We start from the raw sequence: 21,704 nt of genomic DNA, 5'->3' as shown, positions 1-21,704 counted from the left end.
TCGCGCACCTCCACGCATGTGCACGTACATATCTTAAATGCGTGCACTGGTGCGGAGGGGGGCAACATAGTCGGCTGGGTTGGCTAGGGCGCCCAGCCAACTTAGCCCGGCACTGATCTTTACTATTCTTCTCTTAGCATCTGTTTCTCCTCATTCTGTCTTCATTTAGGAGTTGGCTGTCAGATGAATGATCCAATATATCTTATAGGGGGGGCTCCTTTTGCCTAGAAGATGTATTAGAGCTCTATTAAAATCACCAGAAATCCTGTCTGTCTACATGCAGAAGGCAGTTATTAGATTTTGTTTTTACTGGGATCTGTTATTTGAGTGAAAGCTTATTTACATTTATGGAAATCACTGGAATTTAAAGGAGAAGGAAAGCTACGGAGGTATTTTATTGCCAATAGATTAGCTGCAATAGTGCAAGCTAGAATGCTAAATTTATTCTGTAGAATGTTTTACCATACCTGACTAAAAAGCTCTAGAAGCTCTCTGTTTTTTTAAGGATAGCAGTTGCAGCATTAGCTTGCTGTCATATCAGTTCCTGCCTGAGTCTCTCCCTGTTCACTGATATCTCTGGGCTCAGATTACAGCAGAGAAGGGGGGGGGGAGAGGAGCAAACTAAGCATGCTCTGGCCTGGGGCAAGGAGGTTTAAGCTGAAGGCAAGGAAGTCTGATACCGAAGCCCATGTGTACACAACAGAAGGAAAGAAATGCAGTGTTTCTTTTGACAGGGGACTCACAGCAGCACTACTTTGAGGGTTTACTGGTATATTTCGGTGGACCTTTCTGATAAGGCTTACTTAGTTTTAACCTTTCCTTCTCCTTTAAGGAGAACCATGTTATGAGATAAGCAGGGCATTTTGACCACAAAGAGAAGCCAGAATCTAAAAGATCGCAAGAACTCCAAATAAATATATATGCAGTTGTTGCATCAAAATGTTCACTCGTCCTTTAACTTGTGAAAATCTGACTGTTCCAGTCTTTTCTGTGCCCTGGTATTAAGTGATCCTGTGGCAATGCATAAAGACCATTGTGTAGTTTGTCAGGTGTATTGATTTATAGGTAAAGTTTAGTAGAGCCAGGGTTGGCGGGGGGACTCTTATTATGAGGTGAGGTGGGCTTCATACTGCACCAGATGTATGCCATATATTCTCCCTTTAGTATCTGAAGAGTTAGGGGAAATGTGGTGAAGTCTTGAAAGCATATACCAACAGAAAATTGTTTAAATGGTATGTGTCATTATTATTATTATCATCATAATTATTGTTATTATTAGTGATGTTGTTATTATTGTTTGTTTAATAAATTACATAGTAATGTACTAATGTGATATAACACAGCAAGATTACTTTCTCCCCCCCAGAATTGTAGTAATATTAGTAATTTTCAAATGTGCATACAACTGTTAAGGAACCTGTAACTTGTACTTAAGTATGCCAAAGTTATATTTTGAAGTGGCAAAAAAAGTGATCATAGCCCTAAATTGGCTCTCTTTATGTCTGATAAAAAGACTGTATGTTCCATTTAGTGAGACTTTAGAACTACAGACATAGAGCCAAAGCATAATTTTTTTATGTAATAGAACGTATGATCAGCAGGTGTGAAGTGTGACATAGTTCCTGTGGCACAGGTTTTTCCACTGTGGGCTTTTATCCTGATTAAAAGCCAGTATGCTTAAGTACATGGATACTTGCTTTGCTGGGTGCCTGGGTATTTAGTTCCTTTTTCTAGTTCCTTTTTCTAGTCCCTTTTCTGTTGCAATCTCGTTACTCAGGCTCCACAAGATTTATTTTTTAATAATTCATAAATAATGTTTTTCATTCAATCCTCCACATCTACTACCTGTCCTCTTTGCTTTGCTATTAATCTTTTTACTTGCAGCTGACTACAGATATTCGTATGCGATGCACAGACCAACACTCTGGCACATCTGCATCGGCTCCACTTGCTGCAGGAATAATTGCTCTTGCTTTGGAAGCAAAGTAAGGTTCAGTTTGGTTTGGGAATGAAGGACACACTAATTATTTACCTATACATTATATAAAGTTAATTGATAATGATTATATGTTTATACCAACCAGTCAGAGAAAACGTTGTTTGAAAATCATTGAAAAATGGCATTGCTTTAGAAATTAGCCTTCTCAACAAGCTCACCACTCCTCTTTCAATAATATAGTATGAGACCTGTTATCCAGAATGCATGAGACCTGGGGGTTTCCAGATAAGGGACTTTTCCATATGCTCGCTATATATCTTGAGTTGAGATCAAGTACATTTTTAAAATGTGAATTATTTGATTAAAATTGAGTCTTAGGGAGATTGGCTTCCTGTAATTCTGAGCTTTCTGGTTATCTGGTTTCCAGATATTGTATCCCATACCTGTATAGGCTTTAAGACATAATAAGACAAAGAGACAGGAGAATGTACATAAGTGGCCAGGCTGCATTGTTTTCAAATTGAAAAAAAATATAGATTTAAACATACCTCCCAACTGTCCTGTTTTCAGCAGGAGAGTCCCGCTATTGACAGCTCAACCCGTAGTCCCACGTTTGTACTGAATGTCCCTACTTTCGCTGCACTGAACAGCCAGAAAAAGAAACAAAGTTTCTAACTTAATTGGCTTTTGGCAGAGAGCCCAGAACAGCCACCAGTTTCAACTAAGATACTTTGTAACAATTTTAAGATAAGCAAATAAGTAATTGTAACAATTTAGATAAGGAGGTCCCTTGGGAAAAGTTAGACTCACAGCTTAAAGGGTAATTCACCTTCATTAGCAAAACTGTAATAACTAATTAGGTTGTGTGGCCACAAAAATGGGCGTGGTAAAAAAAAATTCGAACCGATACGCGCGGCAAATGTTTTTGTCCCTCTTTTTATTTCAATAATGTTGGAATATATGTTTATATGCTTTTTTATATGAAGGCTACAGCTTCAAAACATGTGATATCATGCTTTTCCTAATTCACAAGACATTGCTTTATGATTTGATTTGCAGCCCAGCTCTTACATGGCGAGACTTGCAGCATATTGTGGTTAGAGCCTCAAACCCCAGCAACCTTAAGGCTGAGGACTGGTCAGTGAACGGTGTAGGACGGAATGGTAAGGAGGCCAATGTGAATTACAGGGCTCATTCAGTTGGACTTGGACTTATGTAGAAAAAGTGCATGAACCTCTAGATATTAGTATAATTGAATTTTGTTTTCTACACAAACACACATGGTTCCACAGATTGAAATAAAACAATGAGAGTCAATCTTTGTTCACAGGAACCAGTTCCCCATCACCCATCCCCCTTAACCCTCGCACAGGTTCCTTTATTAGTCTCTTTGCACTTAAGGGCTCTTACTCACTGGCGTTCTGACACATGTCATTAATTCAAATGGGGCTGTACTCACTCAGGCGCGTGTAGGCACCGAACGCAGGTTGAGACGCAACATGCTGCATTTTTCCTGCGTTCGGCGCCTACACGCGCCTGAGTGAGTACAGCTCCATTTAAAATAATGACATGCGTCTATTCCTGCGCTCCCCTGCGGCTGAACGCCAAAAAACGGAACGCAGGGGAGCGTAGGTCAGAACGCCAGTGAGTAAGAGCACTAACACAGGGAATCAGTCTGTGTGCCTTCTTATTATTCAGGCTGATTTTTAACCCTTTAAGTGCCAACAGAATTTCACATTTTGGTTACATGAAATGCCATTTGTTTTTTGAAAAATTTGTGCTCTCTAAATTTAGGGGCATTTTCTGAGGGGAAATCTATAGATTACCTAGGAAAAGTATACAATGTTTTTTTTTCGGGAGAAACTGAGCTAAATCTGCTGAAGTTTTCTTGTATTTCCACCTCTGGCAAAAGATTTATAGTGCTAAATACCAAAAAAAAAATGAAAAATTCCTATTCTTCACAATATATGAAAAATATTTTGTTTTATATATGAAAATCCAACTGATTTGGAAAGCCTCGTGTCTCTCGAATGTGCCAATACCATATAAGTATAGTTTTAGGGAGATTTAGGACTCCCTAAAATCCCTGCGGTATATTATAAAAATTTTGAAAGCACTAAGGCAGAAAACGACATACTTTAGATTCCAAGGCCAAAAAATCCTGAAACAGTAGGTTTACCCCAGAAAACCATATATTTTATTATATAAAATATATGTATTAAGTACGGATTCTGCTGATTCCACTAAACAAATTATGTGGCATACAGAGACCCCCAAATCCAAATAGTGCATATGAATTCTCACGTATGACACTCTGGCGACTACAGTATAAGCACCTGGTATGTGTATTATGTGCCATGAGACCGCCTTACAGTATGGAGACCCTAGAAAACCGTATATTTTCCAAAAATACACATTCTGACAAATCTAAATCATCTTTCTAATGCAAACTACCAAAACGCAAAGCTATGCTAAACATAACGCTTTAAATATAGTCACAAAGCTTACATTTTACCCCATTATATACCCCACATTTTGTAATGTACCAGCAAAAGGCATCCTAAATATGAATGTCAGGGGTGTACTGAACAGTTTGATGCCTGATATGAAAAGATCTACCAAACTAGGTGGCATACAGTGACCCCCAAAAGAAAATAGTACAAATGAATTTTCACGTATGACAAACTGACTGCTACAATACAAGCACCTGGTATGTGTATTATGCACAATAAGAAATTTCTGAAAATAGTCACAAAGCTTGCAAAAGGCATCCTCAATATGAACGCCAGGGGTCTACTAAACAGGTTGATGCCCAATATGCATAGATTTACCAAACTATGTCGCACATTGAGACCCCCAAATGGATATATAGCAGACAAAATTTCCATGGACAAAATGAAGTAACAAAGAACAGAACGAAATGATGTATATACAATTACTAAAATCCAACAAAACCACAAAAAGCAATGCTTTTTTTCCACAAACCCTTTAATGCTGTAGAACATAGAATCTACACTCTGTGCATTTCAAGAGACTTTTAGATAATACAATCTACGGTATTTAAGAGGTTAATACTTCATAGATAATATTTTCATCCTATCATCCACAGCTAGTTTATTTCTAAAAGTCCAAAAATGTCCTGTTTATGCACCTACATAAGCCCAACTGAATTATGTCATGTCAAAAAAGAGGAAATATTTTTTTGCATTGTGCATTTTAACAGAGATGGTACTTGCTGTAAGTAGTGAATATTTGAATGTTTCATATAAAATGCTGCATTTTAGAATCAAGCTCCTAGTATATTTAGGAAAGTACAACAAACAATTCATTAATGGAATACTCGGCAAGTTGGAGCGCATTCCTTAAACTAAATTAGTTAACTTTTTTGCTCATTCTTTTAGTCCAGCCAATGCAAGTAATAAAATTCATAAGAGAATGATGCATGCCTCCCTAAATATGCTATGTTTTTTCGTTTTTAAGTCCCAGTTTATTAAAAAACCAAATGCTTCTGAACTCATTTTGAATAGAGAAAGATGATCTTTTTAGGGCCAGTTTAGGATATAATTTAGGAAATAATTACCGCATATGGGTCCCACCTTGGAGTGCTCATCCTACTCGCAAGTAGATAGAGGGGATATATTATATGGGGGGCAAAGTATATATATTTTTTTCACTTTTGGAAATTTGCCCCACAGTATGAATGCATGCCCTCCCTTTTCGTGGGTTAGGGTCCCAGGGTTAAGTCGTTTACCCTCTAATTTTTGTTAAAGGAAAACTATACCCCCCAAACAATGTAGGTCTCTATTAAAAGATACTGAGTAAAACAGCTCATGTGTAAAGCCCTGCTTCATGTAAATGAACCATTATTATAATAATATACTTTTTTAGTAGTATGTGCCATTGGGTAATCATAAATAGAAAATTGCCATTTTAAAAAATACGGGCCGCCCCCAGAGATCGTAAGATTCACTGTGCACACATACAAACCACATGTTAGGTCACATGAGCCAATTAACAGACAGAGTTCTGACTTTTGCTTCCTCACTTCTTCCTGTTACAGTTAGTGTTGTAGTATTTCTGGTCAGGTGATCTCTGAGGCAGCACAGATAGAGTCACGAAATGGTGGTTCAAGTCAAGAGATGTAAAAGGGCAATATTTATGTAAATATATATTCCAGTTTGGTAAGATTCTTTAATATGTCATTCAATTTGATATAAACTATCTGTTGCTTAAGTATTCATTTTGGGGTTATAGTTTTCCTTTAACTGTGTTTTGAGAAAAAAAAAAAAACAGAAATGGTGTGCATGTCTACGTATGTATATGTATGTATGCATGTGTGTTTATGTATGTATGAGAATATATACAATATGTATGCATAAATTTACACATTTATATGCATGATATATGTATATTTATATGTGTGTGTATGTACCGTGTATATACAAAAAGATAACATTGTGGACCTGAGATGGCCCTTCTAGAAAATGTAACTGATTGTTCCTTTATTAGAAAATTTTGGAAGGAGATTGAAAATGTCTTGAATTCAAATCTACTTTCCCAAGTTACATTCTCATCTAAAACAGCTTTATTGAATAACGTTGATGGCTTGGATCTTCTATCAACGTTACGGCAGCCTAAATTTAGGCATAAGTTATATTCAATTAGATATACTGAATTAATATTAGCAGCAGCTAAGAGAGCCATTTTCAATAAATGGATTGATAGCAACCCTCCTTCTATAAAAGATGTGTCTTCTGAGTTGAAAATCCTTTGTTTTAATGAAGCAATTGATTTTACTTTTGACAACAAGAAAAATCGATCTAAATTCTGGTTTAAATGGAAATTATTTATAAGTACTTTATCTCAAATTGACAAAGAACAGTTGGACAAGATTCTATATTCTTTTTCTTAAATTTCAAAGATTTATGGAGTCTATTCTATCAATTGCAAGTCAAGCTAACCCAATTTAATTCTTATCTAGGTTTACTTTTATTACCAACTTATTACTCATTGTACTAAATTGTTATTTACAGTTATATAATACTTGAAAATGTATGTATTACTTACCTTAATTATCCTGATATGGATTTTGTTTGTCATTTTTCATTGTATTTACCTAAATTTAAAATAAAAAAGAAATAAAAAAAGAAAATGTAACTGTAGTTTATTTCTAGAGTATGCCAAGTTATGTGAGAAATCAACAGTAGGTGGAGTTGCAGTCTACTCTTATTTTTAAGAGTTGATACTGTTGTCAGTATGTGATCATTGCTTTTTCTTTTCCAGTAAGTCACTATTATGGTTATGGGCTATTGGATGCTGGACGAATGGTGGATTTGGCTCAGAAATGGCAGACTGCAGGTGTTCAGAGGAAATGTGTAGTCAAATTTCTAAACACACCCCAGTAAGGACCATATCTTTCACTTGCCATTTTTTTGTACACCCTTACTAAGATTACTAGATTTGGAGCAGAAGCTCATGGAAAACATCATGCAGAGATCCTGTTTAAAAGTAAATACGCATTATTAATGTCAATACATAAAATATTATTAAACCTGAGAAAAATAACCTGTTGAGAAATGTATTTCAGAAAACACTGCTTGTCTAATATACATATTTGTCATTTTAGTACATTGACTTATTCTTTACCTTTTATTCCTCGTGTTGATCAATCATAGGGTTCTTTCATTTAACCATGTTGTGAGACAAACTGTTGATGGCTGTGCTGGATCTTCCAACTATATCCAATCACTGGAGCATGTGCAAGCCAAAATCTCCCTTTCCTATAGCCGAAGGGGTGACCTGGAGATCTCGCTTATCAGTCCTATGGGCACTCGTTCTGTGCTGGTGGCTTTGAGGTGAGAATGTTTAGAATGTATCAAAAACCTTGCATAGCCCGCAATGCTTCCTGATATCTAATTTGTCTTTGTAGGCCATATGACACTAGCACTGAAGGGTACAAAGACTGGACCTTTATGAGTACCCATACTTGGGATGAGAAACCCCAGGGTACCTGGACCCTGACACTTGTAAACAAAGGAGACTTTACCAACACTGGTATGTAGTTGTAAGTGTCTTTTAAATGAAAACTAAGTGAAATATATTGGTACATACCATAAGGAACAAAGTAAGTGCTTATGAGGCATCTTGTGTTTTAAATACAAGAGGTCTGGTGAATCTGATACAGTCAAAAACAAGGTTCTTTTCTTTCTTTTTTCTTCTTATGAGGCATCTGACATTTTCTAGAACCTTCTGCTTTGTGTACAGTGTTAAGATAGCATGGACAGCTTTAAAATTTTGTTTATATAAATTGCGTGTTTTCCTTTCTTTACTATGGTCCAGTTGCAATATTTTTATAACCACAGTCTAAATTAGTGCAATTCAAAGATACTGACTCTAAATATTCTAAATCTACTCAGTCAAGCATTAGTGTTTTTAGTTCTTTAAAAAAAATTACATGATTTGTAGTGGTCACATAACTTATAGCATATCAGTCACATTTTATAGACTCAGGGGATAATGTATTTAAAACAGGAATATTTGCACCAGTTGTAGTAAGTTATTACAACACATTAGAAGGTGTTATACTGGTCACCTTTGAAACCAAACATGCTTGCTATAAATTCAAGACTTTGTGTCTTTTATAAAAGATAGCCCAGTTTTACCACGATTGGAGTGGTCAAATATCTGTTTATTTGGCAACCTGTCCAAACAAGTGTATCTTTTCATCCACTGACATCTTAACTCATCTGGTGGGATGATTGGTGGGGAACGTCAGGTAGAATGAAATAAATAATCTCTTTGTACTTTATATGGGAATAAAATCAAGAAATACACAGAACAAATATTTATTTAGCTCATGCTGAATATTGGCATATATTTCTGCATAAAAAGTGTCGCCAAATACGAACACATGTTAACCTGATACTGATAACCTGAATTACTTTATATGCTAAAAGGATTGTCATCTCTGTCCAATGTAGGAGTCCTGCACGACTTTACGCTTGTTCTGTATGGAACAGATGAGGATATGATGTCTAGGAGGATTGAACACTCAGTACTGAGCGAGTGTGTTACCAGAGACAAAAGTGGCAAGTGTCATGGTAAGTGAAAACGCCCGGTTTTATTTTTTATTACCTTTGTAGGATTTGTCTAGACATTGGAAATAATGGCAGTGATTTGTCTATATTAGGGAGGGACCTTTTAACCTATAAAATGAGGACTTTTTATTTGAACTGCACAGAACTACAAAGTGAGATCTTTGTAGAAACTGTTACTAATGTATTTTTTTACTTTGTCAATAGAGTGCAAGAGTTCATTTTATGTATTTGGGAACCTATGTCTGTCCTATTGTCCCCCCAAATTCTTCAAGACTTTAAAGAAAGTGCCAAGAACCAATGGAAAGCCTCAATCCAGTCATTTTGCTCTAATCTGTGCCTCCTGTCACCCATCCTGTTATATGTGTAAGGGATATTCTGCCAATGACTGCATTTCCTGTCCTTCATTCTCCACCTATGATGAAACAACAAGTTCTTGCTCACAGCCTTCCTTCCCAAGGACGCATCACAGCATTCCCAACACAAGCCATCTCCCTCAATCTGCAGTAGCAACTCTGATTGTTGGGGTAACTATCCCTTTGCTTTGTCTGTTCACACTTATCTTCTCCTGGGTTAGATTTTTTCAAACAAACCGTCCAGCTTCTCAACCACCATCTACTGTAGAAATGAACATCCTGTCTGGAATGTCTGAAGAGGGAGCAACTATTCAGGAGTAACAGAGGGAAACCGTTCATAATATCCTTTAACATAATTTAAATTGCAGTCACAGTACTGGTGCATTACAGAGTTATGTTAATTGTCCATTGTATGCTTTATAAATGAGCATTGTATGAAATGAATCGGACCCCTTTATGTATTTCAGGCAGGGGAGGATTGAGAAATGGTTAATTTGTTCAGCTATAAATAAACTTTGTTGCAATTGAATTTGTATGGATGCATGTTATTTTCAGTGACCATACAGCAGTTTACTTTAAGGAACAGGGACACCAAAAAACAAAAGGGGCTTAAAGTAATGCAAATATATAATATGCTGCACTGGTATGACTGGTGTGTTTGCTTCAGAAACATTACTATACTTTACAACAAGCTGCTCTGTAGCCATGGGGGCAGCTATTTAAAACTGAAAAAGGAGATACACAGTAGATTAAAGTTCTGTAGTATACAATGGATTCTTCAAAAAGTATCTATCTACTGTGTATCCTGTATTTCAGGGGTGTCCACACTTTTTGCAACAAGGGCCAGATTTAGTGAGGTGAAAATGTGGGCTGACCATTCAGCCTGACATCCATTCCCGGGTAGCTAGCATGTGATCAGGATCATTCAATCCTGGAGATAGACACATACACGACGGAATTGGAGTCTGTTTGGACTTATTCTCTGCGCCTGATTTAGACAAGGAATCATGTAGCCGTAGCAGTAATTTGGGCACAGGATTAGTGAAATGATCGTCTATACTGCTGCGTGTGTGCTGAAGATGTTAGCAATAGACCCGTACTGGCACGTAGTGATGCACCGCTCTCACATACGTCTTTAGTTTACTGTATTGGCACGTAAGTACATCTATTGCACCTTCAGCCCTAAAGACGTATGCAAAAGCGGCACGTCAGTACGTGTCTATTGCTAACACCTTCAGGCCACAGGCAGCAGTATCGACTAACGTTTCACTAATCATGTGCCAAATATTACTGCTATGGCGGAGGGCCGGTGTAAATTTGAAAGTGGGTCGCAATTGGCACACGGGCTTGACTTTGGACATGCATGCTGTATTTGTATGGCTGCCCTCATAGCTACTTGTTTAAACTATATTTGTGTTTCTGATGCAAACACACCAGTTTTACCAGTGCATGGCAACAGTATCTTTATTACAGAAACTTTTTTGTGTAACTGTTCCTTTTATCACCAAAAATTAGAGCCGCTATCTGCATTACTTCAGCTAGCTTAAGCTTTATTAAAGGGCAACTAAAGTCTAAAATAGAATGTTAGAAATGCTGTATTTTGTATACTAAAAACATGAACTTACTGCACCAGAAGCCCAATTAAACAAATGATTTATGCTTTTAAAGTTGGTGCAGGGGGCTGTCGTCTTGTAACTTTGTTAATAAATATCTTTGCAATACCATGATTACGCACATGCTTAGAGTGGTCTGGGATAGTCTTAAATGATCAAAACAACACAGGTCAAATAATATCTACCAGAAGCCGATACAGCAAGACTGATTAACCTTTTAAATGCCACAGATCGTAGAATCTACGTTCTGTGGCAAAGGTACTTGAAATGCCACAGAACGTAGATTCTACGTTCTGCAGCACTTCCTGGTTCTCGAGCGGAGGAGCGGCTGTTAGAGCCGCTCGCTCCGTTCCTCCTCGATCCCCTGCCCCTAGGCAACGAGCAGAGCAGGGGATCGAGTGGCCCCTGGGGCGCGATCGCCCAGGGGCCCAAAAGCAGCAGCAGGCACGTGTTACTTACGTGTCCTGCTGCTGCAGCCTACACTGCGCCGTCGATCTCCGCCCCCACAGCACAGAGACAGGAACCACGTCGCAGATCTCTTCCAGGGGCTCTTCCTGATCGTCTGCAACAGTCTCCAGCGACTTTTTCAGGTTAGTGCAACAATTACACACACAAACACACCAACACACACTTATTACAGTAATACACACTTAGATTCACACTTACACACACACATACATTTTTGTGGATTGGGGGGGTCACTTACACTCACTGAAGGAGGATTGCTGGCTCCAGTGTGTCCTGGTCATTAAATGGTACTGCTGTAGATTCCCTGGAGTCTGTGTCACACTCCCGAAGTACATATATCATAGAGAAGAAAGGAATAAACAGCTTCAGGCAGTACTTAATAAACTGCAAGTGTTCATTTATTAGCAGTGTGCAACACTACATGTTTCGGGTACAAACCCTTTTTCAAGTGTAACTGGCGGAGGGCATTCTGGGATTAAAAACCCTCCCCTGATCCAGGGACCTCCCCTCAAACCACCTCCCAGTGACTGTGATACAGTGGAAATTTACAACAAAACCAAGGAGGGGGTGGGGGAAGAGAGACAAAAAAACAAAAAAGGAAAAAGGCAATTCACAAAGAATGTCCAATTAATTCAAGTCCATAGAGCCAATGTGGTGATCCTCCTGATGTGTGAAGTGTCCAAAAATTGCTATTAGTACAGTAAACAAGTCCATATCGGGAAATTGTCATGCAGACCTATCCCTTAATCCAATATTTGGAAAAAGCAAAAAAAGGAAAATACCAAGTACTGCTTGAACAAAGCCTACTTAAAAGGTTGTATTAGAAGCATGTAGACAACTTTAGGGTTAATACACTGAAAACTTTAAGTCAAACAATTTTCTATCAAACAAATTTTCTACTCACCAGCTCGATATATGAATATAACTCCTGTAATAGTAAGTTAGCCTTTGTAAGTAATAACTCATGATACTTAGACGGCAGGAGTTCCGTGAATCAAATTGTAACTAGCTGGTTCTTAAATTACCTGAAAAAAGACAGGGAAAGAATTAATTGGACATTCTTTGTGAATTGCTTTTTTCCTTTTTTGTTTTTTTGTCTCTCTTCCCCCACCCCCTCCTTGGTTTTGTTGTAAATTTCCACTGTATCACAGTCACTGGGAGGTGGTTTGAGGGGAGGTCCCTGGATCAGGGGAGGGTTTTTAATCCCAGAATGCCCTCCGCCAGTTACACTTGAAAAAGGGTTTGTACCCGAAACATGTAGTGTTGCACACTGCTAATAAATGAACACTTGCAGTTTATTAAGTACTGCCTGAAGCTGTTTATTCCTTTCTTCTCTATGATATATGTACTTCGGGAGTGTGACACAGACTCCAGGGAATCTACAGCAGTACCATTTAATGACCAGGACACACTGGAGCCAGCAATCCTCCTTCTTTGGCTATTCTGTGTATTGGCCCAGTGTTGAATCACCTGTGGTGATATGTCAACTTCTACAGCAGTGGATCCAGGAACGAAATTTTCTTCACAAGCAGTTTTTGCTTATAATAGCAAAGAAATTGACCGGATCTTAAACCAAAGTGAAGGCATTAACTTGGGTTTCGACTCAAGACCTGCTACTGAACCAGGTAAAGATTTACTTTACACTGAGAAAAAACTGCTGAACCTGAAATTACACCGCTCTGCCCTAACTGAATATGTTCGTGCAGGGATTATACCAAGGGGACTGAGGGCTGATCTCAAACCAACCCTATGCACTAATAATCCCCTAATGCAAACACGATGGCAGGAGATCTGTTACAAGTTTTCTACAGATTTAATGGTGCTGACAATTGAATGCCTAGATGTGGAAATCGAGGAAGTGAACATGCTTGTAATTTCTAAGAAACAGGCAATAAATGAACACCTTGAGAGTACCCAGGCTTCGACTTTATTCACTGAACAACAGGAAATTCTTAACAAGCTAAAAAAGGAGATTGTATCTCGGAAACAGAGAAAATACCTGAGGGATAGCCGCGACTACGAGCTGAACTGCGTCTACGAGTGGAGGGAGGAGGCGTCCAAGCAGCGTCGAGAGCGCAGAGGAGCGCCACCCATACCATGTGACCGGCGCATGCCAGTGACGCGATCGGAGCAAACAGGGAAGTACTACAGGCCACGAGGCCCAGCCCCAAGTCACGAGGAGCAGTGGGAGCCGCGTCAATCGAATCCTCGGTACTACAACCGCACACCAACGCTGCAGGAAGGAGCATCCTATAGCAGGAGTGAGGACGACTACGCTACCTCTCATTTTTTAGGAGCAGCGCACAGGGAGAAAAAAGACCCCAGGAAACCGGCACCAAGAGAACCATATCCTCGCAGAGACAGAAACCAAAAGAGGTAAATGACTTGGTCGTTAATTTATCGTGTGTTACCCTAACACCAGCAGAAACCACCTTAATTAACAAAGGTCTGGGCTTTGTACCCAACTATAAATCGGACCCTTTTGAATGGGACGTTGATTTCTTTAAATTTAATAGAATGTTGAAACTAAAAATGTTTTTTAAGGATACGGTTTCAATACCCAAAGGACTGTCAAAGAAATCAGACTTTGTACCAGATTTAAACAATGAAAGTTTAAATACATTTTCCAGAGTGGTTAACTCTGAGGTTAAAAAACTTTGGGCTAATAGGCAAGGTCAAGTTAAACTTAATCTTACTAAAAAAGAAAGGGAAGCACTTAACACCCTTAGGCTAAGGCCACACTAGGCGATAGCGCCGCGATTTGACTCGCGGCGACTTTTCGCCGCGACTTTTAAGCCGCAATTGCTGGGGAAACTTTTGCGCTGGCGTCTATGGGGAATCGCGAAAAATCGCCAGCGTAAAAACACACGCGGCAATCTTTTCTCTACTGTCGCTCGAAATTGCCTCGCTAGGCGATGTCCCAGGCCATTAAACCCCCATAGACCATGACCCCATTTGGGACATCAAGAGACTAATTGTTACCATGGTAACTGATGCTTTCTACAATGGAACAATTGATAAAAATACCCATGATTTCTTGATTAATGAATACCCCAGAACACCTGTTCTCTATATTCTACCTAAGATTCATAAAACACTTACCAATCCTCCAGGTAGACCAATTGTTTCAGGGGTAAACTCCATTTTAGAACCCATCTCAAAATTTGTCGACCAACATTTACAAAAACTCGTGCTTGACCTACCTACTTGCCTGAAGGATACAACGGAATTCCTTAAACATCTTAACAATGTTGGTAAGCTTAGCAAGGGTACTATACTGTGTAGTATAGATGTACAAAGTCTTTTTACATCTATACCACAGGACGAGGGTATTAAATGTGTTGAAGAAACATTACTGAATACCTCTTTACCCAACAGCCTGATATTCTTTTTGATTGATTGTTTGGAAATTGTACTTAAGAAAAACTATTTCAGGGTTGGTGACAAGTTCTACTGGCAGACCCAGAGTACGTCAATGGGTTCTGCAGTAGCTCCATCTTTTGCAAACCTTTTTATGTATTCCATCGAAACCCAGTTCTTTTTGAGGGAACCATTTTTACAATACATCACTAAATATTATCGTTATGTGGATGATATTTTTGTTATATGGGATGGGCCCATGGAAATTTTTGATGACATGATGGTAACTGCAAACGCAGGCCATGAGACTATCAAATTTACAACAGAATGTTCAGAAACTGAACTTAATTTTTTGGATGTCAATGTCAAAATCTGTGATGGCAATATTATTACGAATTTATATCGTAAATCCATGGACCGCAATAATCTACTTCACACTGACAGTTTCCACAATCCTAGAATCATTACAGCTATACCTAAGGGTCAGTTTTTGCGAGCAAGGAAAATTGCCTCTAATGATGTACTTTTTGAACAAGCTGCAAATGACCTTACCGAGCGTTTCAAAGTCAGGGGTTACCCTAATAAAAAGCTTGAAAAAGTGTTAAATGATGTAAGGGAGATTCCACGTGAGAGCTTATTGACACATAAACAGAGAGACCAAGGTCCACAGAAACTAACTTTTGTGAGCAAATTTGGGAATTATAGCCACAAAATAGAGTCTATTATGAAACAGTTCTGGCCCTTGTTACAGATGGATAAGGATTATGGCCATCTGTTTAGAGAACCTCCACGTTTTTCCTATAAAAGAGGCTCTACATTAAAAGATTTACTTAGCCCCACTGAACCCAGACAAGAAGCCCTGGAGTTGAAAAACAAACTAGGGACCTTCCCCTGCTACAACTGCAACTGTTGCACATCAATTATAAAAGGCCCTAACATTCACCATCCCACCAAAGGTACAGAAATTCCCTTAAAAAATTTTGCTACCTGTAGTAGTACCCACGTTGTCTATACATTGAAATGCCTTTGCGGTATGATGTACATTGGTAAAACCATTAGGTCCGTGAACACACGGATCAAAGAACATAAAAACACAATCAGAAATTTTGCACTAGATACGTACACTGACACTTCAGTATCAAGACATTTCTCTGAGGCTAAGCACCATGTGAGTCAGTTGAAATGGAAAGTACTAGAAGTTGTTAAAAGACCACAGAGAGGAGGCAATTGGGATAAGTTATTGCTTCAAAGAGAAGCATGGTGGATAGAAAAAATGGACTCCATCAAACCGTTAGGTATGAATGACTTTAACAGCCTTAAATGTTTCCTCTAAAATGACCTGTATACCCTGTTAAACACCAATTAATGACTATCTTTCCCTGTCTTTTTTCAGGTAATTTAAGAACCAGCTAGTTACAATTTGATTCACGGAACTCCTGCCGTCTAAGTATCATGAGTTATTACTTACAAAGGCTAACTTACTATTACAGGAGTTATATTCATATATCGAGCTGGTGAGTAGAAAATTTGTTTGATAGAAAATTGTTTGACTTAAAGTTTTCAGTGTATTAACCCTAAAGTTGTCTACATGCTTCTAATACAACCTTTTAAGTAGGCTTTGTTCAAGCAGTACTTGGTATTTTCCTTTTTTTGCTTTTTCCAAATATTGGATTAAGGGATAGGTCTGCATGACAATTTCCCGATATGGACTTGTTTACTGTACTAATAGCAATTTTTGGACACTTCACACATCAGGAGGATCACCACATTGGCTCTATGGACTTGAATTAATTGGACATTCTTTGTGAATTGCCTTTTTCCTTTTTTGTTTTTTTGTCTCTCTTCCCCCACCCCCTCCTTGGTTTTGTTGTAAATTTCCACTGTATCACAGTCACTGGGAGGTGGTTTGAGGGGAGGTCCCTGGATCAGGGGAGGGTTTTTAATCCCAGAATGCCCTCCGCCAGTTACACTTGAAAAAGGGTTTGTACCCGAAACATGTAGTGTTGCACACTGCTAATAAATGAACACTTGCAGTTTATTAAGTACTGCCTGAAGCTGTTTATTCCTTTCTTCTCTATGATATATGCACTTACACTCACTGCACTTACACACACGTGCACACGCACACACGCGCACATAACATGTAATTTACCATTTGTACACACGCACATACATGGCATTGTGGCTTTTTTTTTTTTTCTTATCGCATCGTCTCTTTTTTTGGCTGAAAAAAATGTTTTATTGCCATTACGAATAGCGTATTCGCCGTACTGTGCAATACCTTTTGTATGTTATTTTGGTGATTATATTGCAATTTTGGGTATTTTGGTGCATTTTTAGCCATTTTATTGAATTTTTAGCCATTTTATTGCATTTTCAGCTCTGCATATATTGTGTTCACTTGTTTCTAGCCGTATAACCTGTTTGGCACATCTAAAATATTCAAACTGTGATTCTGACGGCCGATAACACTAGTCTGGAAAAAAAACATTTATTTTTGTGGTTTTATTGGATTTTTTTGCATTTCACTCTTTACTGCCTTATTTTGTTTTGCCTTGTAAATTTTATCTACTATATATCCATTTGGGGGTCTCTGTGTGCCACATAGTTTGGTATATCTATACATATTGGGCATCAAAGTGTTCAGTAGACCCCTGGCATTCATATTTAGGATGTTTTATGCTGATACGTTACGAAATGTGGGGCATATCATGGGGTAAAATTCAAGCTTTCTGACAATTTTCAGAAATTTGATAAAAACCGTTATGTTCAGCATTGCTTTGCAGTTTGGCAGTTTGCAGTAGAAACACTTATTTACCCATATTGGATTCGTCAGAATATGTACTTTCTGAAAATATATGGTTTTCTGGGGTCTCTGTACTGTTAGGGGGGTCTAATGTCGCATAATACACACACCAGGTGCTTATATTGCAGCAGCCAGCGCGTCAGCTGTGAAAATGTATATACACTATTGTCATTTGGTGGTCTCTGTGCGCCACATAGTTTGGTATATCTATGCATATTGGGCATCAAACTGTTCAGTAGACCCCTGGCGTTCATATTTAGGATGTTTTATGCTGATACGTTACGAAATGTGGGGCATATAATGGGTTAAAATTCAATCTTTCTGACGATTTTCAAAAATTTGATAAAAACCGTTATGTTCAGCATTGATTTGCAGTTTGGCAGTTTGCAGTAGAAACACATATTTACCCATATTGGATTCGTCAGAATGTGTACTTTCTGAAAATATATGGTTTTCTGGGGTCTCTGTACTGTTAGGGGGGTCTAATGTCGCATAATACACACACCAGGTGCTTATATTGCAGCAGCCAGCGCGTCAGCCGTGAAAATGTATATACACTATTTTAATTTGGGGGTCTCTGTGCGCCACATAGTTTGGTATATCTATGCATATTGGGCATCAAAGTGTTCAGTAGACCCCTGGCGTTCATACTTTAGGATGTTTATGCTGATAAGTTACAAAATGTGGGGCATATAATGGGGTAAAATTCAAGCTTTGTGACGATTTTCAGAAATTTGATAAAAACCGTTACGTTCAGCATTGATTTGCAGTTTGGCAGTTTGCAGTAGAAACACTTATTTACCCATATTGGATTCGTCAGAATGTGTACTTTCTGAAAATATATGGTTTTCTGGGGTCTCTGTACTGTTAGGGGGGTCTAATGTTTGCATAATACACACACCATGTGCTTATATTGCAGCAGCCAGCGCATCAGCCGTGAAAATGTATATACACTATTGTCATTTGGGGGTCTCTGTGCGCCACATAGTTTGGTATATCTATGCATACTGGGCATCAAAGTGTTCAGTAGACACCTGGCGTTCATATTTAGGATGTTTTATGCTGATAAGTTACGAAATGTGGGGCATATAATGGGGTAAAATTCAAGCTTTGTGACGATTTTCAGAAATTTGATAAAAACCGTTATGTTCAGCATTGCTTTGCAGTTTGGCAGTTTGCAGTAGAAACACTTATTTACCCATATTGGATTCGTCAGAATGTGTACTTTCTGAAAATATATGGTTTTCTGGGGTCTCTGTACTGTTAGGTGGTCTAATGTCGCATAATACACACACCGGGTGGTTATATTGCAGCAGCCAGCGCGTCAGCCGTGAAAATGTCTATACATATTGTCATTTGGGGGTCTCTGTGCACCACATAGTTTGGTATATCTATGCATATTGGGCATCAAACTGTTTAGTAGACCCCTATGTTTATATTTAGGATGCTTTATGCTGGTAATGATACATGGACAATACGATGCTGGAAAGTTGAAGCTTTGAGGCAATTTCCAGATATTTCACCAAAACCGCCAAATTTGGCAAAGCCTTGCGACTCAGTAGTTTGGAGCAGAAAGGCATGGGTACCCATTTTAGATTCTGTAGAATGTGTTCTTTCCAAAAATATATGGGGTTGGGGGGTAAACATATATTTCTGTGTTTTTACCCCACAAAAATGCAGTCAATGTGTTGATTTTTCATTAGCTGAAGTTACCCACAGGACAATTTGTATGTGCTAACTTCATTTTGGGGCCTCTAAATGCCATATACTTTGGTAAACATATGAACAATGGCCACCAAAATGTTCAGAGGAACCCTGGCAATCATATTTAGGGTGCTTTTTCTTAGTACGTAATGACACATGGGTGATATGGTGCTGGGAAGTTGAAGCTTTGAGGCAATTTTCAGATATTTCACCAAAACCGACAACTTTGGGAAAGCCTTGCGACTCAGTAGTTTGGAGCAATAAGGCATGGGTACCCATTTTAGATTCTGTAGAATGTGTACTTTCCAAAAATGTATGGGTTTGGGGGGTAAACATATATTTCTGTGCTTTTACCCCACAAAAATGCAGTCAATGTGTTGATCTTTCATTAGCTGAAGTTACCCACAGGACTATTTGTATGCGCTAACTTCATTTTGGGGCCTCTAAATGCCAGATACTTTGGTAAACCTATGAACAATGGCCACCAAACTGTTCGGAGGAACCCTGGCAATCATATTTAGGGTGCTTTTTCTTGGTGCATAACGATACATGGGTGATATGATGCTGAGAAGTTGAAGCTTTGAGGCAATTTTCAGATATTTCATCAAAACCGACAATTGTGAGAAAGCCTTGCGACTCAGTAGTTTGGAGCAGAAAGGCATGGGTACCCATTTTAGATTCGGTAGAATGTGTACTTTCCAAAAATATATGGGTTTTGGGGGGTAAACATATATTTCTGTGTTTTTACCCCACAAAAATGCAGTCAATGTGTTGATTTTTCATTAGCTGAAGTTACCCACGGGACTGTTTGTATGCGCTAACTTCATTTTGGGGCCTCTAAATGCCAGATACTTTGGTAAACTTATGAACAATGGCCACCAAAATGTTCAGAGGAACCCTGGCAATCATATTTAGGGTGCTTTTTCATAGTACATAATGACACATGGGTGATATGGTGCTGGGAAGTTGAAGCTTTGAGGCAATTTTCAGATATTTCACCAAAACCGACAACTTTGGGAAAGCCTGGCGACTCAGTAGTTTGGAGCAATAAGGCATGGGTACCCATTTTAGATTCTGTAGAATGTGTACTTTCCAAAAATGTATGGGTTTGGGGGGTAAACATATTTCTGTGTTTTTACCCCACAAAAATGCAGTCAATGTGTTGATCTTTCATTAGCTGAAGTTACCCACAGGACTATTTGTATGCACTAACTTCATTTTGGGGCCTCTAAATGCCAGATACTTTGGTAAACCTATGAACAATGGCCACCAAACTGTTCGGAGAACCCTGGCAATCATATTTAGGGTGCTTTTTCTTGGTGCATAATGATACATGGGTGATATGGTGCTGAGAAGTTGAAGCTTTGAGGCAATTTTCAGATATTTCACCAAAACCGACAATTGTGGGAAAGCCTTGCGACTCAGTAGTTTGGAGCAGAAAGGCATGGGTTCCCATTTTAGATTCTGTAGAATGTGTACTTTCCAAAAATATATGGGTTTTGGGGGGTAAACATATATTTCTGTGTTTTTACCCCACAAAAATGCAGTCAATGTGTTGATTTTTCATTAGCTGAAGTTACCCACGGGACTGTTTGTATGCGCTAACTTCATTTTGGGGCCTCTAAATGCCAGATACTTTGGTAAACTTATGAACAATGGCCACCAAAATGTTCAGAGGAACCCTGGCAATCATATTTAGGGTGCTTTTTCTTAGTACGTAATGACACATGGGTGATATGGTGCTGGGAAGTTGAAGCTTTGAGGCAATTTTCAGATATTTCACCAAAACCGACAACTTTGGGAAAGCCTTGCGACTCAGTAGTTTGGAGCAGAAAGGCATGGGTACCCATTTTAGATTCAGTAGAATGTGTACTTTCCAAAAATATATGGGTTTGGGGGGTAAACATATATTTCTGTGTTTTTACCCCACAAAAATGCAGTCAATGTGTTGATTTTTCATTAGATGAAGTTACCCACAGGACTATTTGTATGCGCTAACTTCATTTTGAGGCCTCTAAATGCCAGATACTTTGGTAAACCTATGCATAATGGATATCAAACTGTTCAGTGGACCCCTGGCAATCATATTTCAGGTGCTTTTTCTTGGTACCTAATACAGTTTGGGATATGCGGAGCAGCAAAATAAAACCTTTGAAATGATTTTTCAGAATTTTGAATTTTTTTTTGAAAAACTGCTATGTTCAGACAAGCTTTTATGTTTGGTAGTTGGGAGTAGAGAGACATAGTTACCCATTTTGTAATCGGCAGAATGTGTACTTGAAAAATGTATGGTTTTCTGGGGTAAACCTACGGTTTCAGGATTTTTTGCCTTGGAATCTAAAGCATGCCGTTTTCTGCCTTAGT

The 21,704-nt window shown here is 38.5% G+C and overlaps 2 protein-coding genes and 1 long non-coding RNA gene across 3 annotated transcripts in view; 2 read left to right on the top strand and 1 right to left on the bottom strand.

Moving 5' to 3' along the window:
* pcsk4.L (proprotein convertase subtilisin/kexin type 4 L homeolog) overlaps positions 1-9,918 on the top strand; it is a 30,891-nt gene extending 20,973 nt beyond the window's left edge. The window contains 9 exon segments of the mRNA NM_001095554.1: positions 1,885-1,985; positions 2,999-3,102; positions 7,223-7,260; positions 7,263-7,270; positions 7,272-7,340; positions 7,615-7,794; positions 7,869-7,993; positions 8,920-9,039; positions 9,241-9,918. Coding sequence (NP_001089023.1) covers positions 1,885-1,985; positions 2,999-3,102; positions 7,223-7,260; positions 7,263-7,270; positions 7,272-7,340; positions 7,615-7,794; positions 7,869-7,993; positions 8,920-9,039; positions 9,241-9,710 — 1,215 coding nt within the window. The 3' untranslated portion in view covers positions 9,711-9,918.
* Positions 724-7,715, bottom strand: LOC108712461. The gene is made up of 3 exons (XR_001934983.2): positions 7,586-7,715; positions 7,007-7,055; positions 724-2,581 (listed from the first exon to the last, which is right to left on the bottom strand). It is a non-coding gene; the product is annotated as an uncharacterized LOC108712461 (long non-coding RNA).
* A 2,635-nt stretch (positions 9,919-12,553) lies between the features above and the next one.
* Positions 12,554-16,862, top strand: LOC121393362. Its single transcript, XM_041561704.1, has 2 exons — positions 12,554-13,846; positions 16,224-16,862. The coding sequence occupies exons 1-2, from the start codon at positions 12,951-12,953 to the stop codon at positions 16,225-16,227; spliced, it is 900 nt and encodes a 299-aa protein (XP_041417638.1). The 5' UTR covers positions 12,554-12,950; the 3' UTR covers positions 16,228-16,862.
* Positions 16,863-21,704: the final 4,842 nt, after the last annotated feature.

Source organism: Xenopus laevis, chromosome 1L (assembly GCF_017654675.1).
Source record: "Xenopus laevis strain J_2021 chromosome 1L, Xenopus_laevis_v10.1, whole genome shotgun sequence".
Classification (NCBI taxonomy): domain Eukaryota; kingdom Metazoa; phylum Chordata; class Amphibia; order Anura; family Pipidae; genus Xenopus; species Xenopus laevis.
This window is presented reverse-complemented; position numbering and strand designations above follow the sequence as displayed.

Bases quoted from the DNA above. Each gene is read 5' to 3' on its own strand.
- LOC121393362 (XM_041561704.1), top strand. From the start codon at position 12,951: ATGTCAACTTCTACAGCAGTGGATCCAGGAACGAAATTTTCTTCACAA.